This window comes from Eretmochelys imbricata, chromosome 10 (genome assembly GCF_965152235.1).
Source record: "Eretmochelys imbricata isolate rEreImb1 chromosome 10, rEreImb1.hap1, whole genome shotgun sequence".
Lineage (NCBI taxonomy): Eukaryota > Metazoa > Chordata > Testudines > Cheloniidae > Eretmochelys > Eretmochelys imbricata.
In genome coordinates, this window is record NC_135581.1 from 20961214 (window position 1) to 20987414 (window position 26201).

At 40.2% G+C, this 26201-nt stretch overlaps 1 protein-coding gene across 4 annotated transcripts in view; it reads right to left on the bottom strand.

Moving 5' to 3' along the window:
- The window catches only part of CPPED1 (calcineurin like phosphoesterase domain containing 1), an 86095-nt gene extending 67015 nt beyond the window's left edge, over positions 1-19080 (bottom strand). For all 4 annotated transcript variants that reach the window (XM_077828791.1, XM_077828789.1, XM_077828788.1 and 1 more), the window contains exons 1-2: positions 18954-19080; positions 5117-5335 (exon numbers count right to left, since the gene is read on the bottom strand). In XM_077828791.1, coding sequence (XP_077684917.1) covers positions 5117-5335; positions 18954-19017 — 283 coding nt within the window. In that variant the 5' untranslated portion in view covers positions 19018-19080. The remainder of the gene's footprint in view (positions 1-5116; positions 5336-18953) is intronic.
- Between the last annotated feature and the right edge of the window lie 7121 nt (positions 19081-26201).

Below are 26201 nucleotides of genomic sequence, written 5' to 3' on the forward strand. Positions count from 1 at the left end.
ACTATTCTTGGTAACACTATTTCTGATTACATAATCAAGAGAAACTTTTCAAAATAATGTTCTGAGTATAAATCAGTTTTAATCAGCATCTATATACTGAGACATTGGCACTGATTACTTAGCTCCTTTAATGGCGTGTGTAATGGATAACAAGTGTATTGCTTGATTGCTTCCTAGCTTGGCTGATCAGGATTCTATTCATCACTCCTAGCTGTTGGAATCCTGAGACTTCTTGGAGTCCCTGTTCAAAGGTCTTGATATCATTTCAACCAAAAATCTGCTGTGCTTTAGAATTCAGTCATAGTCAAAGCTCTACATAGTTCATGTGTTCCTCCTAGTTAAAAATGTATTTAAGATGGGTAGGTTTTTTTATTATTATTATTTTTAACAGGTTGAGATGGAAGTTAAGCATAGAAAAATGTAAATACAATCCAAGAGAGCATAGATAATAATATGAAGTCAATGGATGCTAAAAATGTATTCAAACTTTAATCTGTCATTCTTAAGCAAAAACCATATTGGGAAAACAACTGCATTACTCTTTGATTAACATTATTTTTGTCAACTTAAGCGTAGTTTAAAACCACAACTGAACTAGAGAGCTCTTATCAATTTGATATATCAATTAGAAACAGTAATGGGCCAAATTCACTACGGTCAGACTGAAATTGAGGATTGCCTCCTCTTATGCCTTTGGTGATTTATCTCCATTGAGAAAACATTTTTTTAGCCTTTTCTCCCAATACATTATGGAACTAAAATGATTAAACAAATTGACACACAGATTACTCGAAAAACTCCACTGAGGAAAAGCATGAAATGAAGTCAGTACCACTTCACTACAAATGTATTAGTGTTGATCCAAATGATCTTGTGTTGAACAGTAATGAAAATAGTGAAATAAGAAAGTATTAAAAGGATAAGAAAAAAACCCAACAAAAATAGTATTCGACCCCAATACTGCAAACACTTTATGCATGTGAGTAACTTCACACACGAGCAGTCCCAGGTCTGATCTACACTTAAAGTTTAGGTCGACATAGCTAAGTTGCTTAGGGCTACGAAAAATCCACACCTTGACATTTCCACTGACATCACTACGGTTGCTTGTGGAGGTGATGTTCCTCACTGTTGGAAAAAACCCTTGAAGTTGATGTCGGCTGTGTCTACACTATGGGGTTATGTCAGCATAACTACAGTGCCATAGCTATGTGGGTATACTCCCCATTATATAGATATATCCCCGTTTTTTACTTTAGGGCTACGGTGGAAGTATCTGTTGGAATGAATTTTTAAAAAGTTAAGTTTTAAAACCTCTGATTATTGATTATTATACACTGCAGAAATATATTACTTGGAAGGAGGTAATTTTTTAAACATCAAAAAATTAATTATTCATAAAAAAAATACTTAAATTCTCAAGCAGTTTGCCACATTCTTGGCATAAAGTGAAAGCACTTACAGACCAATTTAAGTATTCCTATGATGATTTCCATAATCAGTTGCTGATTTAACTTTACTTCAGTCTAATTAAGGCATCCCTGAATGACAAAAGAATGTCACTCTGATTTTTAATCGTGGTTAAAAAAATATTAAATCCCAAGCATAACAGGAGCCAGTGGACATGTGACAGGGTATATTATTTTGTAATCTTGACCCAAACCATACGACTGCAGAAAGGAAACAAAACAGTGTGTTACAAGCACTCGTGTGTGTCAGAAGAGGAAGTCTGACAAAGAGTTTTATCAATTCTATGGTAAAGTAGAACAAATGAAGCCATCCGAATCTTTAAGTGAGAAAGGGAACTCAGCATGTGATTGCACTACTTTCAAGTTTTCTTAGAAGCAAATGTTATTACAAGGAAATTAGAGAGGGTAATGTCAGATAAAATCTCTAATTCTAATGTCAGGAAATTGAAATTTTGGTGGAGAAAACACAGCAAATGAGTTGTTAAGGAACCAAGATCTTGATTCATTGCAAAATGCCTCTTAAAAAAAAAAAAGAAATAAAATATCCATCAACCATCTGGACTTGTTTCCGCACACATTTTTCAAAACATTTTCAGTAAATGTTTCATTAGGACTTCTCTAGGATTTGGGTTTGTTTTCAAAATTTTCTTCTTTTACTTGATCTATTATTCCATTCATTTGGCCTTTTCAAAGAATTTTTACTTAAGATTATTCCAAAAGCTTACTACAAATAAGTGAAAGAAAATGTTAGGAAAAAAATATAAGACCCCACCAAAAATTTCAGTTCCTCCAAGGCATCCATATTTTTATGTTCATTCATTTATGATTAGACCAGAATCCTTTTCTTTGTACTTTTCTAGAATATTTTTCTGATTGCGTTTCCATTCCACTTGCTGCTTCAAGCAAGTCTGAATGACCTTTTGGGCAAACATCCAAAGAATACTGCACACGGTGTCTCTTAGCCAAAGAAGTATTTACTTTAGCATCTTTGTCTCTTTTCAGTTTAGACAGAAAGACAAATTACTGGCTATAAAATGTATTTATAAAAAGTGTCAGTAAATCGTTCATATAAACTTAAACACATGTAAACAGCAATGTAAAGCAATGAAAGAGCTGTTCTAGTAGGAGCTACACTTTCCTTTAATAGACTATTTCCTTAACTCTCCATAAAGTGCCTAATAATCATGAAGCGGATGTGCAGAATATTGCTTCATTGATTTAAGAAAAATGTTTACATTTTAAACAATGGATTGTTAGGATCAAAGCAAGATATACCTGTACTACCTATAGTTACTAGTTATCTTCACACCAGAAAGAAGAGATGAGACAAGGTGAAAGGCCAATGAAACTGCTCTCTCCTGCTACTACTTGGAAATTGCAATAGGCTGCTGGCAAAATTTATACAATGCATAACAAATACACTTTTCAGAACATAAGCAGTCTTAGCTCTACAATCTGTTCAGTTTAACATTAATGTATTTTGTAATTGAGATGACTATTTGATAACAATTTGCCATACTCTGACAAATTTGTTTCTTACGTTTTACGATAAATCAGAGCCCTATGCTCATTAAAGATGCCAGACTGGTGATAGTCAGACCGCAGTGGTTCAGGAGTCAAATGAATGATCCACATTACCCAAAAGAGTTACAGTAGTGTGACTTCATTGTGTCATTTACTATAGTATTATATATTCATATTTAAACAGTGTGACGGGAAATATTTAGTTTTTTATACCTGTATATATTCTCACAGCAAAAATGACTGAGCAAGGATTATTATTTATTAACTACAATTGGGTAAGTAAAAAAAAAAAAGTAATAGTAAAAGCATCCTGATTGGTTAATAACTTAGACTGGTTAATAATAAAATCACACAGCGTTTTAATATCACATGCTGCAGGAGACACATTAACGTGCCACTTGCACTTTGCAAGACCCAGTCTGAGTATCGCTGTGCTAGACAGATAATACTGGTTGGAAAAGTCCACTATCCAACCCCCACCCCACCAAAAAAAAGTTTCCAGGGGTGACAGTGTACAAATTTCCACATTCTGTCCTGCCCGAACCTGATCTGTACAGACACCGTCTAGAGATGAGAGGATAGATCAGGCTCTATGCCCATTCAGTCCTTAGTCCCTCTGAAATTTTTAACAAGAGGGCTACTTATGACAGAACTTGTTATATGGACATGAGTCCTGAGTAGACAAAATTCTTTTCAGAGGCTTAAGAGCCTTTTTATGTTAATGACTTTCCGGAAATACCCATACAAGGTGAAATCCAACATATCAGTTTTATATTCAGTTACTGCATTATTTAATTTTGTGACTGGAAGTCCTCCAACAGTGCAGCAGACATATTATAGCTAGTTTCTGGAGTGTCCCCTGGCTAGAGTCCGTATACTGTTTATGAAAGTAATACTTTTGGTGAAAGAACTTTTACATATCCTCTTAAAATTTTTATTTCATTCTAACAGCAAATTTTCTCTAAGCCACAGGAAGAAGTTACTAACAGAGGCAGAGCTAGCACGCATGAATGGCACAGGAAGTCAACTGGAGAGGTGTCATAAATATAAAGGGAAGGGTAAACCCCTTTGAAATCCCTCCTGGACAGGGGAAAGCTCCTCTCACCTGTAAAGGGTTAAGAAGCTAAAGGTAACCTCGCTGGCACCTGACCAAAATGACCAATGAGGAGACAAGATACTTTCAAAAGCTGGGAGGAGGGAGAGAAACAAAGGGTCTGTGTGTCTGTCTATATGCTGGTTTTCTGCTGGGGATAGACCAGGAATGGAGTCTTAGAACTTTTAGTAAGTAATCTAGCTAGGCATGTGTTAGATTATGATTTCTTTAAATGGCTGAGAAAAGAATTGTGCTGAATAGAATGACTATTTCTGTCTGTGTATCTTTTTTGTAACTTAAGGTTTTGCCTAGAGGGGTTCTCTATGTTTTTGAATCTATTTACCCTGTAAGATATCTACCATCCTGATTTTACAGGGGGGATTTCTTTATTTCTATTTACTTCTATTTTTATTAAAAGTCCTTTTGTAAGAAACTGAATGCTTTTTCATTGTTCTCAGATCCAAGGGTTTGGGTCTGTGGTCACCTATGCAAATTGGTGAGGCTTTTTATCCAACATTTCCCAGGAAAGGGGGGTGCAAGTGTTGGGAGGATTGTTCATTGTTCTTAAGATCCAAGGGTCTGGGTCTGTAGTCACCTAGGCAAATTGGTGAGGCTTTTTACCAAACCTTGTCCAGGAAGTGGGGTGCAAGGTTTTGGGAAGTATTTTGGGGGGAAAGACGCGTCCAAACAGCTCTTCCCCAGTAACCAGTATTAGTTTGGTGGTGGTAGCGGCCAATCCAAGGACGATGGGTGGAATATTTTGTACCTTGGGGAAGTTTTGACCTAAGCTGGTAAAGATAAGCTTAGGAGGTTTTTCATGCAGGTCCCCACATCTGTACCCTAGAGTTCAGAGTGGGGGAGGAACCTTGACAAGAGGTCAGAATACTACTTCAGGTATGGGCTTAGAAGTACATATCCATGAGAACACAATACTATGCCTGACTGTAAAGCTAAGGTAATTATATACCACATCTAAAAATTAAAAAAAGAAAATGGGAATACGATTACCAGTGTACATTAACAGTCTTACCTGGCATACCATGTATGAGGTCACCACACAGTACAAAGAACTTGGGCTTGGGGTTTAACTGGTTAATGGCTTGCACAGCTTGCTCTGTTAATTTGATCTCCTCTTCCCATTCATCACCTCCATTGTCACAGTCACCAATTGCCCAGGCTTTCATCAGTCCAAACTGAGGATCCGCTCCTTGGATGAAGTAGAAAGGGGCTTTCCATTGACCTTCATCATCTTAAAGAAAAAAATGAAATATTAGTAAAATCCTAAAGGGAAAGGAAATTTTCCCTGTATTATCAACACGAAGGTGAAGAGTAACTTTCTTTAAATTCTTCAACAAAAAACTTCAAAAACAGACTCCAACAAGAAACTGCAGAACTGGAATTAATTTGCATACTGAACACCATCCAATTAGGCCTGAATAAAGACTGGGAGTCGATGGGGGGTCATTACACAAACTAAAAACTATTTCCCCATGCTAATTTTTCCCCCCTATTGTTACTCACATCTTCTTGTCAACTGTTTGAAATGCGCCATCCCGATTACCACTATAAACGTGATTTTTTTCACCTGCTGATAATAGCCCACTTTAATTGATTTATCTCGTTAGAGTTGGTAAGGCCACCCCCATCTTTTCATGTTTTCTCTGCGTGCGTGTGTTTGTATCTATCTTCCTACTGTATTTTCCACTCCATGCATCTGATGAAGTGGGTTTTAGCCCACGAAAGCTTATGCCCAAATAAATTTGTTAGTCTCTAAGATGCCACAAGTACTCCTCATTCTTTTTTCTTTAAATGAAGGCCACTTTAATACAGTAGGCACAATACTTTAATAGAGTAAGCGCAAGCATAATATTTCCCTACTATAGATTAGAGCATTTTTATTTATTCTAATTATGCAATGCTGACATGTGGCTGTATGATGACTAGAGAAAAAGTGTACCAGCAACAAAGCAAATGCTGCTTAAAACTGCAGGACTACAAAATAGCTCAATAGCATGGAACATAAGAGATTCATTTTCAATTATTGCCTTTTTAATTAAATAAAAAATGCACACAACATTTTATGGTGTCAGGAGGAATATACTCTTAAATTATTATGTTAAATGCTTTTTGCTCTTACCCTATTAGAGAAAGCTTGAAAAATTCACTTACTAGTGCAAAGCTCTTGCTAGCTAGAGACACATCTCCTGTATAGGATGCAGGACAGCAACCCAGTAGGAATTGCAGCATTCTTTCCTCATTCCCAGCAGCTCTGGGCTGGCCCATGCCAGCTGAATTGCTCTCATGAGGCTTGGGCAGGAACCTTCCTAGGCTCAGGCTGGGACCCTCTCTCCTCACTGGGTCCTTAGAGCCTGCGCTTCCAGCCTGAGCCTGGAAGCTACACTGCAATTAAACAGCCCTGCAGCCTGAAGGCCAAGTCAGCTGGCATAAGCCAGCTCCAGGAGTCTAACTGTGGTGTAGACAACTCATACGGTCAATTGGCAGTGAGGTCCAGGCACATAACCTCCCACCCCCACTTGAACTTTGGGCTGGTAGTTTTAATCCTCTGGCAATTTTTTTCAAGCCTGCTCTCATACATTTTAGTTGTACTATTTAGACTTACAAAAGGCTCTCCCCACTACCACAATATGGCATTATAGGGAAATCTCATATTACTATGACTGAACTGCTTTTCCTCCTCAAAATGCTACACAACATTTACTAGTATACTATGAAATATTATACATAATTTAATTGCATTTTTAAATTAATATGGTATTTTGTGCAACAGTACCCATGTTTATTTTGTTTGTTTGTTTGTTTGTTTGTTTATTTGCTAGCTTCGGTCATTTACATCGGACCTCAAAGTGATTAGTGAGAATTAGAAGGGTCAAATGGAAACCTTAATTTAGGATGTTCATAATGGCTCCTGACTGAAGCCTAGAATAAAAATATACGAGCCTGGAGGCAAACTAAAATGTGTACAGCTTCCTTAACACCCTGCTTAAGGCCAGAAACTTACGGAGGGGAAAGAACAGGATTTTTGTAGTTTCAGTTAATTTTTTGTACCTCGGATATCTCAGTAATGGGTACCACAAAAAAAACCTTAGATAATGTAGATACCAAAGCAGGCTAAGAAAAAATTTCTCATTACTCATCCATGAATAGCTAAGACCATATTCTGCTACAGATAAGAGAATGTGGGTGTCTTAACTTTTCTCTAAACTACAGTACAAACTTTTCAAAAGTATACTGTTGCTGCCCTGATTGTCTAAAGACATTTCCTTGCATTCCAAGTGTTTGGTTTTGGACTACTGCAGCTGGGTTTCTCCTTTTTATGCTCTTCTTTAAGGTATGTCTGACTAGTCTACACTAGAAGTGCTAGTCTACACTAGAAGCACTACGTGGTGCAGCTGCACTGAAGCTCTCCTGACACAGCGCTGTACACACCAGCGTTTAGGTCGGTGTAACTTATTTACATCCCTGAGCGACATAAGTTGTACCAACATAACCTGTGGTGTAGACAAGCCCTTTGTCTTACCCCTTTTAGTTTTATCCTTGCTTTAATATATTTGAGGACTTCAGTAGCTCAGACATAGGTGAAGGTTTCTCGCAGGAGTGGGTGGGTGAGATTCGGTGGCCTGCGTTGTGCAGGAGGTCAGACTAGATGATCATAATGGTCCCTTCTGACCTTAATATCTATGAATCTATGAATATCTACAATTAAAACATTCACTCGTAGCTGCCTGAAGTCCTGGAGCTTGTTTATTATACAAGTGGGTGGGTTTGTTTTTATTAAATTCATGATGAAAAACCCACACATTCTACCACTATAGTACTGCAGAACAAGGAGAACTGTATTTCCACCAGAACTCTCTCTGACCAGGGTTACCACAGTTCCAACTATTATGTTGTGTAACTGCAATAGTGGAATTAAAATATAATAAAAGGCTAGTGTAGAAACATGCTCAGCATCCCTGGAACTACAGATTCAAATGTTATCAAGGTCAGCTCAGAACTTCATCCTTCCATGGTAGCTACATTGATTTCTAGGCAACCTACAACAAGTCAGTTTTTTCAGATAAAAGACCTTAAAAATCAAAGACAAAAATTTAAAAAAAAAATAGGCTCAAACCCATATTTAACCAACTAAATAAGTGATTTGATTTGGGGATCCTTTAGGAGGAAACACTTAAAAAATAAATTGTTTAACAACATTGAAACTGAAACACAGACTGGGAAAAGTAACTGCTATTCTTAACGTACGCCATTCCACTTTCCTCTCCTTCAACAGCAAAAGCAAGAGATGTCAGGATCAGTTCTAAGTTATTAACTGCTGCCATTAGACCCACATCCCTTTGCCAAACGTAGGTTCCTACATTACAATTAATTTAAAATGTAATTGTTAAATAAAACAATTTATAGTCTGCTAACGTCATCAATTCATATAGTCATCGTCCTCTCTTGTACATTAATAAGACCTCTAAATCTCACGTTTTACAGAGACTGAAAACTTTTAGCCATTAGTTTTTAAATCTGAAATGCAACCTTTCACATTTGCAAATTAGAAAACTCATTCAGACAGGTTTTTATTCAGAGAAGTGAAATGATCAATCAATCCATCTGTTTTCTATGGAACCCTTTTGGAACTGGCTGAATGACACAACATAATTTAGGTTTTTATTTCATGTGTCTTGCATGGAAAATGAGAAATACAACTGTCATAAAAATCAGTTTACGTGCTGCATCGAAGACCTTGTTTAGGCAGAGAAATCAACTTAGATTTTTTAAAGTGAAACGCTATAAAGAGGAGTTAAGGAAGCCTGCAACTCTAAGGGTTCTAACTCAGCAGACACGTTCTGTGACTTAGTAAGGAAAAGGAGGGTTTGAAACAGCTACTCAGTTTGGAGGAGTAGGAAGCTTTCCCAGGTCAGGCTCTCTGGTGCTGCTTGCTCCTGCTCAAAGTTTCTCCATTCTGCTACACAATGAAACCAGACCAAATTCCTCTCAGTTTTCACTGGTGCCAGTGAGAACCCTGTAGGCAGCTGTGCAACTGATAAGAATCAAGTCAGTTTCACTGCTGCTCTGGAAAGCTCTGAGCAACACAGGAGGCAAGCACTACAGGAGAATACAAAAGTGGAGTCTCTGGGAAAAGTAATCAGAAATGCCCATCCAGCAGCCCAGAGGAACAAGGAGAAAGTACTTCTCTTTTCCAGAAGCTAGAGAAGGCTGAAGGCTTCAATTTTCTCAGACACATACTAAACAGAGGTTTACACAAAAATGAACCACCTGAACGGGGTCAAAGAAAGAATCCCAGCACCCACCCCTTTTTCAACAATTTGAGCTACAGAGTTGGCTCATCACCTAACAACAAGGACGTCTACTTTTTTCATACTAATTGGTTGCTGGCTAGTAAATTTAGTCCTCTACCTTATAGATGACTGAAAGTTCCCATGACTTAAATTGTCATGTATTGTCATCAATTGACATGTATTGGTGTGAGTGGTGATATGGGGACAGAGAGACTGTTGGGATACATTAGAAAAAGAGAAGTTCAGTATACAGAGAGATTCTAGGAGGAGAAGCGGCAGAAGAACTTATAATGGAGAAAGGGAAAGACATACGGGAATGCGAACAGAGGAAAGAAAGGATTGCGAACAAACAGAGGAAAGAAACTGAAATGATGCAGGAAAAAAAAGAGTTATACCATCATCACCTATTATAAGAAAGAAAAAAGAAGAAGAAATTGAGTGAAGCCAGAAAGGAAAAGAAGATTTATCACAACTAGATTCATAGATTCACAGACATTTAGGTCAGAACGGACCATTATGATCATCTAGTCTGACCTCCTGCACAACGCAGGCCACAGAATTTCACCCATCACTCCTACAAAAAAAAAAAAAAAAAAAACCTCACACCTATATCTGTGCTATTGAAGTCCTCAAATCGTAGTTTAAAGACTTCAAGGAGCAGAGAATCCTCCAGCAAGTGACCCATGCCCCATGCTACAGAGGAAGGCGAAGCTCTCTGATTAAGAGAGCTTTAAATTAGGAATTTGGGGGAGACGTCCAGGTAATGTCCATGCCGGATTTTAGTATTGAGAGGGAAGAAAAAAAAGTAAGGAAGGATACAGCCGTGGGTAGGAGAATGGACATAAGGAGGAAGGGCAGTGTGGATACCAGTCTAATAGGTCATACTGGCTGTAGAATGTCTGTGCCTAATTGGGTATAGATTGTGAGTGAGGCCAAACAGCAAAAATTAAGATGTTTGTACACCAATGCAAGGAGCCTAGGTAACAAAATGGAGGAACTAGAGCTACTGGTGCAGGAAGTGAAACCAGATATTATAGGGATAACAGAAACATGGTGGAATAGTAGTCATGACTGGACTACAGGTATTGAAGGGTATGTGCTGTTTAGGAAAGACAGAAATAAAGGTGGTGAAGTAGCATTGTATATCAAGGATGAGGTAGAATGTAAAGAAATGAGAAACGATGGAATGGATGGAATACAGTCCATCTGGGCAAAAATCACATTGGGGAAGAAAACTACTAGAGCCTCCCCTGTGATAGTACTTCAGGTGTGCTATCGACCGCCAGGATCCAATTTGGATATGGACAGAGCCCTCTTTAATGTTTTTAATGAAGTAAATACTAACGGAAATTGTGTGATCATGGGAGACTTTAACTTCCCAGATATAGACTGGAGGACAAGTGCTAGTAATAATAATAGGGGTCAGATTTTCCTAGATGCAATAGCTGATGGATTCCTTCATCAAATAGTTGCTGAACTGACTAGAGGGGATGCCATTTTAGATTTGGTGAGTAGTGAGGCCCTCATAGAAGAAATGGTTGTAGGGGACAACCTTGGTTCAAGTGATCATGAGCTAATTCAGTTCAAACTGAACGGAAGGATAAACAAAAATAAATCTGTGACTAGGGTTTTTGATTTCAAAAGGGCTGACTTTCAAAAATTAAGGAAATTAGTTAGGGAAGTGGATTGGACTGAAGAATTTATGGATCTAAAGGCAGAGGAGGCCTGGGATTACTTCAAGTATAAGCTGCAGAAGCTACTGGAAGCCTGCATCCCAAGAAAGGGGAAAAAATTCATAGGCAGGAGTTGTAGACCAAGCATCTCAGAGAGGTGATTAAGAAAAAAAGCAGAAAGCATACAGGGAGTGGAAGATGGGAGGGATCAGCAAGGAAAGCTACCTTATTGAGGCCAGAATATGTAGAGATAAAGTGAGACAGGCTAAAAGTCAAGTAGAGTTGGACCTTGCAAAAGGAATTAAAACCAATAGTAAAAGGTTCTATAGCCATATAAATAAGAAGAAAACAAAGAAAGAAGAAGTGGGACCGCTAAACACTGAGGATGGAGTGGAGGTTAAGGATAATCTAGGCAACGCCCAATATCTAAACAAATAGTTTGCCTCAGTCTTTAATAAGGCTAATGAGGATCTTAGGGATAATGGTAGCATGAAAAATGGGAATGAGGATATGGAGGTAGATATTACCATATCTGAGGTAGAAGCGAAACTTGAACAGCTTAATGGGACTAAATCGGGGAACCTAGATAATCTTCATCCAAGAATATTGAAGGAATTGGCACATGAAATTGCAAGCCCATTAGGAAGAATTTTTAATGAATCTGTAAACTCAGGGGTTGTACCGTATGACTAGAGAATTGCTAACAGTACCTATTTTTAAGAAACGGGGGTGGGAGGGGGGGGAAAGTGATCCGGGTAACTACAGGCCTGTTAGTTTGACATCTGTAGTAGGCAAGGTCTTGGAAAAGATTTTGAAGGAGAAAGTAGTTAAGGACATTGAGGTAAATGGGACAAAATACATGGTTTTACAAAAGGTAGATCGTGCCAAACCAACCTGGTGATCTCCTTCTTTGAGAAAGGAACAGATGTTTTAGACAAAGGAAACGCAGTGAATCTAATTTACCTAGATTTCAGTAAAGCGTTTGATACGGTGCCACATGGGGAATTAGTTAAATTGGAAAAGATAGGGATCAGTATGAAAATTGAAAGGTGGATAAGGAATTGGTTAAAAGGGAGACTACAGCGGGTCATACTGAAACATGAACTGTCAGACTGGAGGGAGGTTACCAGTGGAGTTCCTCAGGGATCGGTTTTGGGACCAATCTTTTTATTACTAACCTCGTCACAAAAAGTGGGAGTGTGCTAATAAACTTTGCGGATGATACAAAGCTGGGAGGTATTGCCAATTTAGAGAAGGACCGGGATATCATACAGGAGGATCTGGATGACCTTGTAAACTGGAGTAATAGTAATAGGATGAAAATTAATAGTGAGAAGTGCAAGGTCATGCATTTAGGGATTAACAACAAGAATTTTAGTTATAAGCTAGGGACGCATCAATTAGAAGTAACGGAGGAGGAGAAGGACCTTGGAGTATTGGTTGACCACAGGATGACTATGAGCCACCAATGTGATATGGCTGTGAAAAAAGCTAATGTGGTCTTGGGATGCATCAGGAGAGGTATTTCCAGTAGAGATAAGGAGGTGTTAGTACTGTTATACAAGGCACTGGTGAGACTTCATCTGGAATACTGTGTGCAGTTCTGGTCTCCCATGTTTAAGAAGGATGAATTCAAACTGGAACAGGTACAGAGAAGGGCTACTAAGATGATCTGAGGAATGAAAAACCTGCCTTATGAAAGGAGACTCAAGGAACTTGGCTTGTTTAGCCTAACCAAAAGAAGGTTGAGGGGAGATATGATTGCTCTCTATAAATATATCAGAGGGATAAATACCAGAGAGGGAGAGGAATTATTTAAGCTCAGTACCAATGTCGACACAAGAACAAATGGATATAAAATGGCCATCGGGAAGTTTAGACTTGAAATTAGACTAAGGTTTCCAACCATCAGAGGAGTGAAGTTCTGGAATAACCTTCCAAGGGAAACAGTGGGGGCAAAAGACCTATCTGGCTTCAAGATTAAACTCGATAAGTTTATGGAGGAGATGGTATGATGGGATAACATGATTTTGGCAATTAATTGATCTTTAACTATTCATGGTAAATAGGCCCAATTGTTATACCAATAAAATAAAAACCAGCAGGATCTTATTAAAGGGGAAAAGGCAAAATGCCACATTTATTGTGAATACAAAAAGACTCATAGTAAGCAGTTAGTTATAGCTATAACATTCCATTCAATTTCATATTTATTCATACATTCATTCATACCCACACACAGGTTCTGCAAGGTTGTTATCATAGTTACCAGCCTTAGAGTTGCTCATGTCAAGCCACTGGTCAGGTGGCCTGGACATTAGGAGGGAGCAGGGCCTTGTCAGATGCTCATCTGATGCTCCTGGAAGTTGGTTTGCAGAATCAGACCCCAAAGTTCTCACTTTCTAGAGTCCATTTTTATAGGAATTTCTTCCTATGCCAGTCTATGGGAATTGCTTCATCATGCTGTTGCTGAATCAATCAGCAGATGGCACATTCCTGACGGCTCTGTGCTGCCAGATGTTATCTTGTTCTTTGGTTCTCCCATTCTTGAGGCTGTTGGGTGGATTCCAGTCTGCCCTCCGGGGGTCCTCTGGTTATTTCCACTTGACGCCTTCTTCAGCCATTGGACACTAGATTCTTAGGCTGGCACCTCCCTGATCATTCAGTTATTATCCACACCAAGCATCATCCACATACATCCTCTATATCTATTTTAATCACAATTGTTAAAGTGAGAAGAATACAACAAAAGGGCGGGGAGTCTCTGGGTGCTGTTTCTGTTGTTACAGAGTATTGCTTTGAGTCTCTCTCTGTGTGAGTAGTTGTTGTTACAAAGAATTGCTTTGAGAACAGACTCTGTCTTAGAATGTACTAACACAATTAGCAGCTTGCAAGTTTCACACATAGAGGGAGAGAAACAGTACCAAACACCAAGAGACCTCTTAATTAGTAATACCCTGGAATTTAAACTATGGAGAATCAAACTCATTTGTGATTTTAATACAGAACTTCTTTAATATGATCCAACACAATGGCCTGTGATGGGATGTTAGATGGGGTGGAATCTGAGTTACTACAGAGAACTCTTTCCTGGGTATCTGACTGGTGAATCTTGCCCACAAGCTCATGGTTCAGCTGATTGCCATATTTGGGGTTGGGAAGGAATTTTCCTCCAGGGCAGATTGGAAGAGGCCCTGGGGGTTTTCACCTTCCTCTGTAGCATGGGGCACAGGTCACTTGCTGGAGGATTCTCTGCATCTTAAAGTCTTTAAACCATGATTTGAGGACTTCAATAGCTCAAACATAGGTGAGAGGTTTATTGCAGGAGTGGGTGGGTGAGATTCTGTGGCCTGCATTGTGCAGGAGGTCAGAGTAGATGATCATAATGGTCCCTTCTGACCTTAATATCTATGAGTTGTAATAAACAGGGATGGGCAAACAGTATTTGGTTACTGTGTGGTTTGACTAAATTATTCAACAATGCCATGAAAATTAATCAATAGCTATATGTTTGTGGTATTAGTTCAGCTACATAGTACACAACAATGAAGATCAGTACATAATATATTCAAACACTTTTTTCTGCTATTTGGTCAATCCAAGTAGTAAGTTTCTTTTTCCAAAAAAGAAATAGGGCTAATTTACACAGAGCTCCACCAGTTTACTAATTCTTAATTAATACTGGGTGCAATTATAAACTAATTTGGTTACACTAAATGCAAAAGGCTGTATTTTGGTTTAAGACAGCCTTATTATAGTGTAGTTTAAATTGATTAGGAACACATTTAAAATAATCCAAGATAAACCACTCTTCACACACAGTTTGCACCAGTTTAGTGTAAACCTCTGAAAAACCCTGTGTGAAGAAAGATTCTTCATAAATCTAATGTTCATGGACAATACTACAATTAAATACTGTATAGCAGTTTTGTTCCTTCAAAACTGCACCAGGCAATGGCTTTTCTGAGAGTGCACAATCTCTAGCAGTTGTTTTAATCCTCAATGCTAGTGGAGGTCAGGTACATTTGTCATGCCCCTTTGGGTAGGTTATAGAATAACAAACACAAGGGTTATTCAAAGGGAGAGCATCAAATGACTAGAGATTCCACATTAGTGAGCATTCTTTCCATCTTAGTTGATCATCATATAATTTAGCAGAGTCCAGAGAATTAAAAATTGGCTCTCCACCTCCATGGTGGCTGTAATGCTCCAGTCTCAAATAAGACCAGTGTCTGAACAATGTACTGAAACATCACTAATTCCCACATGTAGTCATGAGAAACAGATATAATAGCTTCTCCACAAACATGTGCCGGGTGCAGCCAAAAAAAAAAGTGTAAAAGTTTTGAACTGAGTTTTAATCAATACGGAGGAGGATGAACTTTTGTTTCTGGAAGCTATTCTTAGTGTTCCATGTTTTCAGTTTTTACTGATTTTCACCAATAAATTACCAGGGTTTTTTTTAAATTAAAGATGTTCAGTTTTAACTGATTTACACCAGTTTAGTCAATCCGCTCAATATTTTTTCGGGTACTTATTTTTTTTAAATACTAATGCTTTAAGTGATTGCTGTGTCCTGCAGCTCTGAGACTGAAACAGTTTCTCAGTGTAAAACACTGATGGAAGTCAGAAAAAAAAACAAAAAACCCCAATGTTAATATTGCAGTATGATTGGCTCACAAGGAGACGCTTCCCGCCTATTTCTTTGCATCCATTTAGTGAGGTGCTGAATGTAAATCAACCAATCCTCCACAGATAAAGATAAGGAAAATGTGGGACAAAAATGCAAATCTGTGAATACCAACAAGAAAATCTGTGCTTAGAAACTTTCAAGAAAAGTAAAGACTGGAGTGAAGAGGATGCACTGCGCTGCAACTACTGCAGCATTGAGGTCCGTGCTCGTGCTGACAGAATAAAGGAGCAAGTCGAAAGCAAGCAACATTTCTTCTTAAAGAAAAGAGTGAGCTTTGGGATAAGCACTCAGTATCAGGAGCTTCATCAGGGTTTTAATGAAAGAGCGGACACAGTAGGATTGTGTCAAAGAATTTGTGCATGCTTTTTGTTTTGCCAGACTACCACTGTTAATTGCAGAGGAGCCTATTGATGAATTTGTGCAACTTATAAATATCTAAAAGAAAATTATGCTTTAGTATCTAAACTGATGGAATGAACTGATGGAACTGTGGCGTCTAGTCTGATTTTTGACAAGTCTCCTGATGCTTTGGACCGTCCAATTCTTGGCCTTTTATTTTTTTATTTCAAAGGGAATTATTTTGTGCTGATGTGACACTCATTCCCTCTGCTGACATCCGTTTTGTCGACACAGCAGTAACTGACATGTTTGAGATGTACCAACTAACTTGGTAAAATGTGGCCACAACTAACACAGATTTGGCTTCCTATATGGCTAAGTTTGTACAGGAAATTAAACTTAATCAGAAACCAGAGTTGCTACATATTACCTGTCTTGCTCATCAGATTAACATTGTGCTGTCAGCAGCTACTGCTACAGAAGAAATGAAAGATGTGAAATCTTGCATCATCAGATTTTGGGCCATTTTTAAGCATGCGAAGAAGTTGAAGGCTTTGTTTTACACAGTGCAAGACAAGTACAGAGGCTGATGGTTCAGGGGCTCAGTGGTACCACAGTTCCAGGTGGCACCTCAGGGGAACCCGTGACAACCGTACCATGCCATCGACTTCTGTGATGCTGCTGGCAGTAGCTCTGCCTTCAGAGCCGGGCTCCCTGCCAGGAGCCACTGCTCTCCAGCTGCCCAGCTCGGAAGGCAGTGCCGCCAGCAGCAGTAGCGCAGAAGTAAGGGTAGAAGTACCGCGACCCACCCCCGCCCACACACCCCACTTCTTTTTGGGTCAGGATTCCTACAATTACAACACCATGAAATTTCAGATTTAAATAGATGAAAGCTACAATTTTTAAAATCCTACAACCATGAAATTGACCAAAGTGAATGGTGAATTTGGTAGGGCCTTAGCTATGGCATTAGGTAAGTATGATCACATTTTTAAACTGCACTATAAAATTCCAAAAAAATTGTTTACGCTACACTGTATTAAACAAACCAAGCATTTAAAAATGTGCGATTTCTTTGGAAAAATTATCTGTCTAAACTATAGAAGGCTAAGCAGCTTAACTGAAACACTGCAACTGTTCTAAACAATGAGGAATTTGGGGACACAATTTCATGTGTGTAGAGGGAATTTGGAGGAAAATGTGTATAAAACAAAAAACAAAAAAACCCCAGAGCCTAAAGTCAATATGGATCCATTTACAACGAACAGTGTGAAAGCGGAGTACCCAAAAAATTCTGGGATAGAATGCAAAAGGAGTGGATTAGCAAAAGAAACAATAAGAAAAGGAAATGAGGCCAATGGGTAGTGTTTTCATGTTTTTTGAAGAAATATTGTGCCAAAATAACATTATAGGTTAGAGGCATCTCAAAGTAGTTGAGAGATTCATGAACAGAACAGTGTCTGTGGAACAGATTAACAAGGACATTTGGGAACCCTAGCCCAAAATGTGAACAAATATTTTTCATTTTCAGATGGAAAAATCTTGGACCTATGGAGCCTGGGATCTGCATTTTCCAGCACTTTATTAATTATTTAAACATTTCTTCCATTGAACTTCAGCCTTTTTCAAAAAAACACAGTAAGTCTGGAACAAGGAAACATCACAGCTAGAGATGGCAAATGAACAATGAACACAAGTTTGTAAGTCCAAATCAATACTGATTTCAAAGAAGATTTTATTGGCAGTATTTATTTGAAGAATACCAAGTTACCAGATGATATGAGGCAAAAAGAAAACACTTGTAATATCCGATGAAGTGAGCTATAGCTCACGAAAGCTTATGCTCAAATAAATTTGTTTGTCTCTAAGGTGCCACAAGTCCTCTTGTTCTTTTTGCGAATACAGACTAACATGCAAAAAGAAAAGGAGTACTTGTGGCACCTTAGAGACTAACCAATTTATTTGAGCATAAGCTTTCATGAGCTACAGCTCACTTCATCAGATGCATAAAGTGAAAAATGCAGTGAGGATGTTTTATACACACAGACCATGAAAAAATGGGTGTTTATCACTTCAAAAGGTTTTCTCTCCCCCCCACCCCACTCTCCTGCTGGTAATAGCTTATCTAAAGTGATCACTGCTACTCTGAAAAGAATTAAGCGTTACTAGGAGGTGGTATGAATGGGCCAGGGGCCGTCAATAGTCTCAAACGCATCAGCCATGAACTACCGTGGGAGGCAGCTTACTAGACTTAGTGGCCAACTTTATTTCACACTTGATATTATGGATTGGTGTTTGTGTCTTCCAGAGTTATTCACTCGGCGTGGGGGCACCGCAGCAAGTGCAGCAGGGCCGTGGGAACTGAAGAGTCATCTGACAGAAAAGGGGTACTGGTGGCTGATCGTTCACAGCTGTAGGACACCTCAGTGCGGCGGGCGCGAGCGTACGTGGAGCGCCCCCAGCCACAGCTGCCCATAGCTCCCTCCTGCGGGGCTGTGGCGGGCGGGGGCTGCCTGTGACCCCCTCCACCATGGCCCCACAGCCACGGCGCGACCGAACCGCCACGGTTCACAGCCGTAACCTTCCCCCGCTCGGCGGCCCCCTTTCCCAGCGGCCAGCCCCACCCCGCAGCCAACCCGCCTGCACGCTCTCCAGGACCCTCACCCCCTCCCCTGGCTCCCCCAGCCCCCCGCCAGGCGGGGCCTCCGCACCGCCCGTTCCGTTCCCCCCAAAGCCTGGTAGCGCACCGGTGACAAGAGCCCGGCTGAAACCCGCGCGCGCCGCACCAACGTTCCGCCGGGTGCCGAGCCCCAGCCGCCTCCCTTCCCCGTGCTGGGCCGGGCGGCCGCGTACCTTCACGAAAGGCGCTCAGCGTCCTGCCCCGGGCTCTCGGAAACACGTCCCGCTCCTCGGCCATAGCGTCCGCCTAACTGCGGCCGTGTCCCGAAACGCCAGGTGGCTGCTCCGCTGCAGGCTCGGGAAACCCGGGACCCAGCGCTGGGGCCGGGCCGGCTAGGAGGGGAGGCGACGCCACCGCACGAGGGGCGGGGCCCGAAGGGAGCGTGGGACGGTGGAGGCGGGGGTCAGCCACGGGGGAAGCAAAGGGGAGACAGCGGGACGAGCCCTACCTGGCTCGGGCAGTTTTGACCTTCGCTCGGGCGTTTTCAGCGCCGTGTCATGGCACCGAGTGAAAACACCCTGAGCTGACCTCACCCCTGCCAACTTTTGCACGGAGGCAGCCGGAGCGCGGGCCTGGCGTGCCCGTGCCCAGCTGGATGGCTCCTGTGTGAAAGCCAAAGCGTGGGCCCGTGAGACAGGAACTGACTCTGCCCCCAGTGTCGTCTGTTTTTAAATTAAAGTATAAAGGGATGTGGAAGTTTCTATGGTTCAACTGTCTCCTTATTTGTGAAACACAGTGAATCGGTTTCTCCCTGAAAGCACCGGCAGGCAACGTAACAACAAGCCCCTCAGGCTCATGCTTCCTTTACAACTGGTTTTCAGTTCAGTTCACTGTTCCCCTTTCTCCTAACATTTTTTTATTCAAGATGCTATGCAGCTCTACAAAGCATCTGTTTAAATTCTTTTTGTTTTTAAAACCAAAGGCACAACCTCTCTCACTCTGACCCCCATATCCACCTGGTGCGCTCACTGACCCCTTTCCAGGATCCGAGTCCTCTGAGAAGTCTTGCTTGTAATGAGGCCGTCTTGGAGGCCTTAGAAATTGTACAGTAGACAGACAGCAGCCCAAGTCAGCATTGCCTCATTTTGCTTTGAGCTCAGCAGCAGATTAAGTAGTCACACAAAGACTGGGAGGGAGGAGGAGTTCTTTCTGTATGTGCTGTGTCCAAACTGCTGGTAGGTACTGTATACACACCCAGTAAGACATTACCTGCCCTGAAGAGCTTTAGAACATAAATAGACAAGACAGACAAAAGTTGGGAAGGGAAACAAAAGTACAGAAAGGAGAAGTGACTTGTTCAAGGTTAACTAGCAGGATAGCAGTAGAGATAGGAATAGAATCCAGGCCCAGTGCCATATATAGTAGACTACACTCTACAGCAGTAGCTCTCAACCTTTCCGGAGTCCAGACTACTGTACCCCTTTGAGGAGGCTGATTTTCTTGAGGTCTTGTGTACCCTCCTCCCCAAGTTTCACCTCTCAAAAACTACTTGCTTATAAAATCAGACAAAAAAATACAAAAGTGTCACAGCATCCACTTACTGAAAAATTGCTTACTTTTTCATTTTTACCATATAATTATAACATCAACTGCAATATAAATATTGTACTTACATTTCAGTGTATAGTACATAGAGCAGTATAACAAGTCAATGTCTGTATGAAGTTTTAGTTTGTACTGACTTCCCTAGTGCTTTTTATGTAACCATTTGTAAAACTAGACAAATATCTAGATAAGCTGAAGTACTCCCTGGAAGACCTCTGCATATCCCCAAGGGTACATGTACCCCAGGTTGAGAACCCCTGCTCTACAGTATGGATTCTTAACCATTAGAAAGTTGTGGAAAATTCAGTTGCTAATCTTTCCAATATTAATTGCTGCAATGTAAGGTATAGTTCTATGCACTCCTGAGAGATTTAAATAAATCTAATACAAGTAATTAATTTTTAAATTCATCACCTTCTGATGAACAGTAGTTCAAAAATGTATTGAAAGAAAGCTTCTTGCCTACTCTTAGTGAAGGAAGAAATTATATTGCAAGTATGGAGGAATACTAAAGGTGAAAAGAACAGGGAGGTCTAGACCTAGGAATTAAAATTACAAAACAGAGATCCACATTTGAAGCTAAACCCATTCTAATTTTATACATAGTCATTTTAGTCTATGTGCCATCTGGAATTCAGAGAATCCAGTGAATGTTGGGGGTGTAAACAACACACATAGGATTATCAACATCTGTTTCTGATGTGTCCTGATATATACAAGTCCTTGAGAGAAGAGTTAGACAAAATAAGGGAAATAAAACTTGATATACAAAAGGACCACCTCTTTGTGTCTGTTAAAGGGACAATATGGATTTAGAAGGATTAGCTAAATAAGGAATATAATCCGATTTTAAAACTATACTATTCAAAACACTATAAACTTGCAGCAACCCTACAATAAGAAAATGGATTACAGCCCTAACAGTTATAACTAGGGGCCTACTTAGATCATGATTTCACAGGAATGTGAGATATGGGATCATTCACAAAGTTAACCTTCAAAATAAAAATATGTATTAGTCATAAGATATGTTGCAAAACTTGTGATTGCCACAATGCAGAAAACAGCTGTCTATAATCATTCAATATCATTCCAATCATCATAGTGGAAAATTGATTGTGTCTTGTCAAGTTGCATGATGTAGACTAAAGTGAGCACAGCAGTCATTACAGTAGATTGTTCACTGAGAATGTGTCAACATTTATGACGATAAGTGAGCACAAGCAGGTTGAGTGAAAGGATTGTTGTTGCATATAAAGATGGCTGACAAATAAAAAAAAGCAAAGAACATTTCAGCTTTGGTTTGTGTAAAGCAGTACCCGTGGAGAACCTTACATGTAGTAAGGTTCAGGTGGTAAATTGTTTTGTTCATCTTGCAGTGTGACTCTGGATTTGTTTGGAAAAAACATAATTGATTGCCATTTTGAGTCTGAATTGCATAATAAAAAGCACGTATAGAGATAAGTCAGAACAAAAAAAAAAGCGACAGTGTTCACGAAGTTTAAAAGAGTGACTGAAAGTAGCCTGGAAAAAAAAAAAAGACACTACAATAGAGCTAGTGGAGGCTGTCAAGGTTCCCCCCACACTCTGAACTCTAGGGTACAGATGTGGGGACCTGCATGAAAAACCTCCTAAGCTTATCTTTACCAGCTTAGGTCAAAACTTCCCCAAGGTACAAAATATTCCACCCGTTGTCCTTGGACTGGCCGCTACCACCACCAAACTAATACTGGTTACTGGGGAAGAGCTGTTTGGACGCGTCCTTCCCCGCAAAATACTTCCCAAAACCTTGCACCCCACTTCCTGGACAAGGTTTGGTAAAAAGCCTCACCAATTTGCCTAGGTGACTACAGACCCAGACCCTTGGATCTTAAGAACAATGAACAATCCTCCCAACACTTGCACCCCCCCTTTCCTGGGAAATGTTGGATAAAAAGCCTCACCAATTTGCATAGGTGACCACAGACCCAAACCCTTGGATCTGAGAACAATGAAAAAGCATTCAGTTTTTTACAAGAAGACTTTTAATAAAAAATAGAAGTAAATAGAAATAAAGAAATCCCCCCTGTAAAATCAGGATGGTAGATATCTTACAGGGTAATTAGATTCAAAAACATAGAGAACCCCTCTAGGCAAAACCTTAAGTTACAAAAAAGATACACAGACAGAAATAGTTATTCTATTCAGCACAATTCTTTTCTCAGCCATTTAAAGAAATCATAATCTAACACATACCTAGCTAGATTACTTACTAAAAGTTCTAAGACTCCATTCCTGGTCTATCCCCGGCAAAGACCCAGCATACAGACAGACACAGACCCTTTGTTTCTCTCCCTCCTCCCAGCTTTTGAAAGTATCTTGTCTCCTCATTGGTCATTTTGGTCAGGTGCCAGCGAGGTTACCTTTAGCTTCTTAACCCTTTACAGGTGAGAGGAGCTTTCCCCTGGCCAGGAGGGATTTCAAAGAGGTTTACCCTTCCCTTTATATTTATGACAGAGGCTTTTGAGGCTGCCAACGTAACTTATGGGGGGCAAAAAAATGGATAATCCAAAACTAAGGGAATACTTCAGAAAGCATGTAACAAAGGCTGGCAGTTTCCAGTGTGCAGACAAAGGTCACCAAGATTATCTAACAGAAGTAATTGTGAAGCGCCTTCAGTTTACAAATTCTGTACTGGCAGAATATGATTCCATTTCAATTGTCGCTGATGAAGCAACAGATGCATAGGATAAGTACATACTCCACATTTTATTCACACCTGACAGCTGGAAAGACAACTGCATGCCATTTTCCTAATGGAGCCTGTTCAGCTCAAGTCAGTACATTTTTCAGCTGTATCACAAGCTATAGTAAAGGCTGGTGTAAACCAAGGGTTAGATTTCAACAAGGTCTCAGCATTTCTCTGATAACATAATGTACATGTACAAAGCTCTCTCTGGTATACTACAAGGAATGATGCCCAATGCAATTCACGTTACCTGTAATGCACACATTCTTTCAATGTCCAGTGATATCTGGCATACATATTTTCCTGTTTCTTTTTTTTTTTTAAAAGACTATTCAAGCATTGTCCAAGCTGTAAACTACAATTTAAGGAGTCCATGTGGCTAATCAAAGTGGTAACCAAGCAGTGTCGCTTCCACCTGAACCAATGATTACAAGATGGAATTCATGGTTTAATGCAGTTACTTACCATGCAAGAAATATTAAATACTATTATATTACTAAATATAATACTAAATATTAAATATTAAATACAACTTCAACAATTTGTAGTTGAGGAGCTTGAAATCATGCCAATCACACATTCTGTGCTTAAAGTCTCTAATCTGTTAAAACAGAGCAACACTGAAGACCAAGTGAAGGTCATGGCTGACAATGCAATCCAGTTCATGCAACTTCTAACATGGTTTGAAAGTCGGCCAGTTTTGATTCACAAAGCATACAACAAACTGATAGATTTGATAATATGGACTGAAGATATGGCATCGCAACAACTTCAGACTGCAAAGCTGAAAACAGCCTCAGACAAGAAATGTTCCAGTCAATGGCAGAAGTTAAACCAGTACTCCAGGTACCACCACCTTGGTTTAAACAGCCAGATGCCTACTTTTTGAGTGCTATTCACATTTTTTAGCTAAATTGGGTGCCTTTTCTGTGTTTTGACCCTGAGCTATCTCAAGCAATTCCTGGATGGGAGAAAGATCATGACAATGAAATGTGCTGCTTACTTGACCTTTGTCAAAGAACGTCAGATGCCAGTAAAAGTAACTGAGTTTTGAGACTCTGTTTGTGGTTGATTTCCAAATCTCCACAAGTTGGCAAAATGCTGCCTTACAGTTCCTACCAATTCTGTGGATGAAGAACATGCAATTGTAATGTATGGACAGGTATTCACTCCATACTCCTGGAGGGAAACCTGCATCAAAATATTAAAAATTCTGCAACAAAAATTTCAAATTCTGCATATTTTATTTGTCAAAACAACACAAAATCATACCCGTTTCAATTATTTTTGGTAATTTATTTCAAAATACCTGTCAGCAAGTATGTCTAACCATACAGACAAAAAAGATTCAGAAATTGTTTGACAAATAGATTCATTACCAGGCATATTAATACAGAACTCTGAGTAATAATTAATTTAAACTACAACACAACTGTATTTCCCCCACCCCCAGAAGCAGTTCAAAGGCTTGGGGTAGTCGGGGTAATGGAGGAGCTGAGGGAGAGGGAAATAATTACTGGTAAGGAGCTTGGGTGTGAACTTGGAGGGTTGCTGGGTATGGGTGGGAAAGCAGGGAACAGTTTTTTTGGGGGGTGGGGAGGGACAGTTAGTGAGCTTCCCCCATACAGACCCTGGCTGACCCCTAGCCTCTTCCATTCAGTCAGTCATGTGTGTCCCTTCACTCCCACTCAGAAACCCACTCCCCCTCATCCCCATGTGGCCCTGCACCTCCTCCCCATGTGTCTCTGGGCCCCTACTCAGACACCCTCTGTCTCTATGTAGCTCTGCACCCCCTCCCCCACGTGGTCCTGCACTCCCCTCCCCCCTGTGGCCCTATGTCTCCAATCGCATTCAGTCCCTGCTGCAGTTTGTCCTCCCTCACTAGCCCTTATGAGCCCTTGTCTGATCCTCCCTCCCCCCAGCAACCCATGCTGACTGTCTCCCCATAGCCCCTGTCTCCTGACCTGGCCTGCTGTAAAGCAGGCTCTCTTCCCTAGCTGGCTGGGAGCTGCTGCTGTGTTCTATCACCACAGCGCCCTCTAGGGGGCAAAAGCAGCAACTTTTCACCAGAAGCTTTTTTCTGCACACAAAATTAAAAATATGCATGGTTCATTAATTACACAAGTATGCAGTGGTGTAGAATTCCCCCAGGAGTAACCCCACAGAGAGAAGATGTCAATTGCAACTGCTGGGGGATGCTGCATGCCATTTTATTTAGTTAAGCATAAACGTGTATTTCTAAGCTTTATGTACAACTTTGGATATTTACTTTTTAATCAATAATTTAGCAGACTTCCTTATCCAGGGCGAATTACAAAGGTAACAGTAGTACAGTACAATACTTGCATACATACTGTATGAACACATGTGCAAAATTTGCTATTTATGCAGTGACCAACATGTGAAAAATGTCTGATTTCTCCATGATTTAAATTGACCTGTAGTTACAGCACTTGTGAGGGGATGGTATTTACCCCCCCCCCCCCAAAAAAAGACAAAGTTAATAATGCTTGAAAACTGTTTTGGTGCCATATTGCAGCCACCCACTCCTATCATGATCATACAGTATCCAGGAAAGAACCAATCCAGCCAGGTCCTAAGAGATGCATGCCAGCAGACCAACCTAATATTAGGAGGAAAGTAAACTGTGTGATTCGGAACCATGGTGAGCGCATAAGGTTCATGGATGACTAGAACAGGATGTGCCTAAAGAAAAATGGGATATGCCAAATCTTGAGGTCTCCATTCAATTTTTACTAAATCCTTACTCAGGCAAAATTCCCATTGACTTCAGTGGGATCAGAGTGCGTGTGTCTGATGGTAAAATTTAGCCTAAAGCATTCAAAATTCTATATTATGAAAGCCTCCTACGTCAGTTTCAAAGGCAGCAGTTTGGCATTTGTTAACTAGGTTGAGCAGGGACCCTCCATCTGATTATGGGAGGGGAAAGTAACTTGGGACATACTAAATAAGTGCGAGTGAGTCATTACGTTGATGCTTATCCTATTCAAAGAAGACAAAGGCAAGAAATAAATCTTTACTAATTCCTGTCCTTCAATAGCAGTGAGCCTTCCATGCTCAAAGGGAGTCAAACAAATATTACTTGTTTTATTAAGCTATGAAGAAAATTAAAAATATTTGCACCACC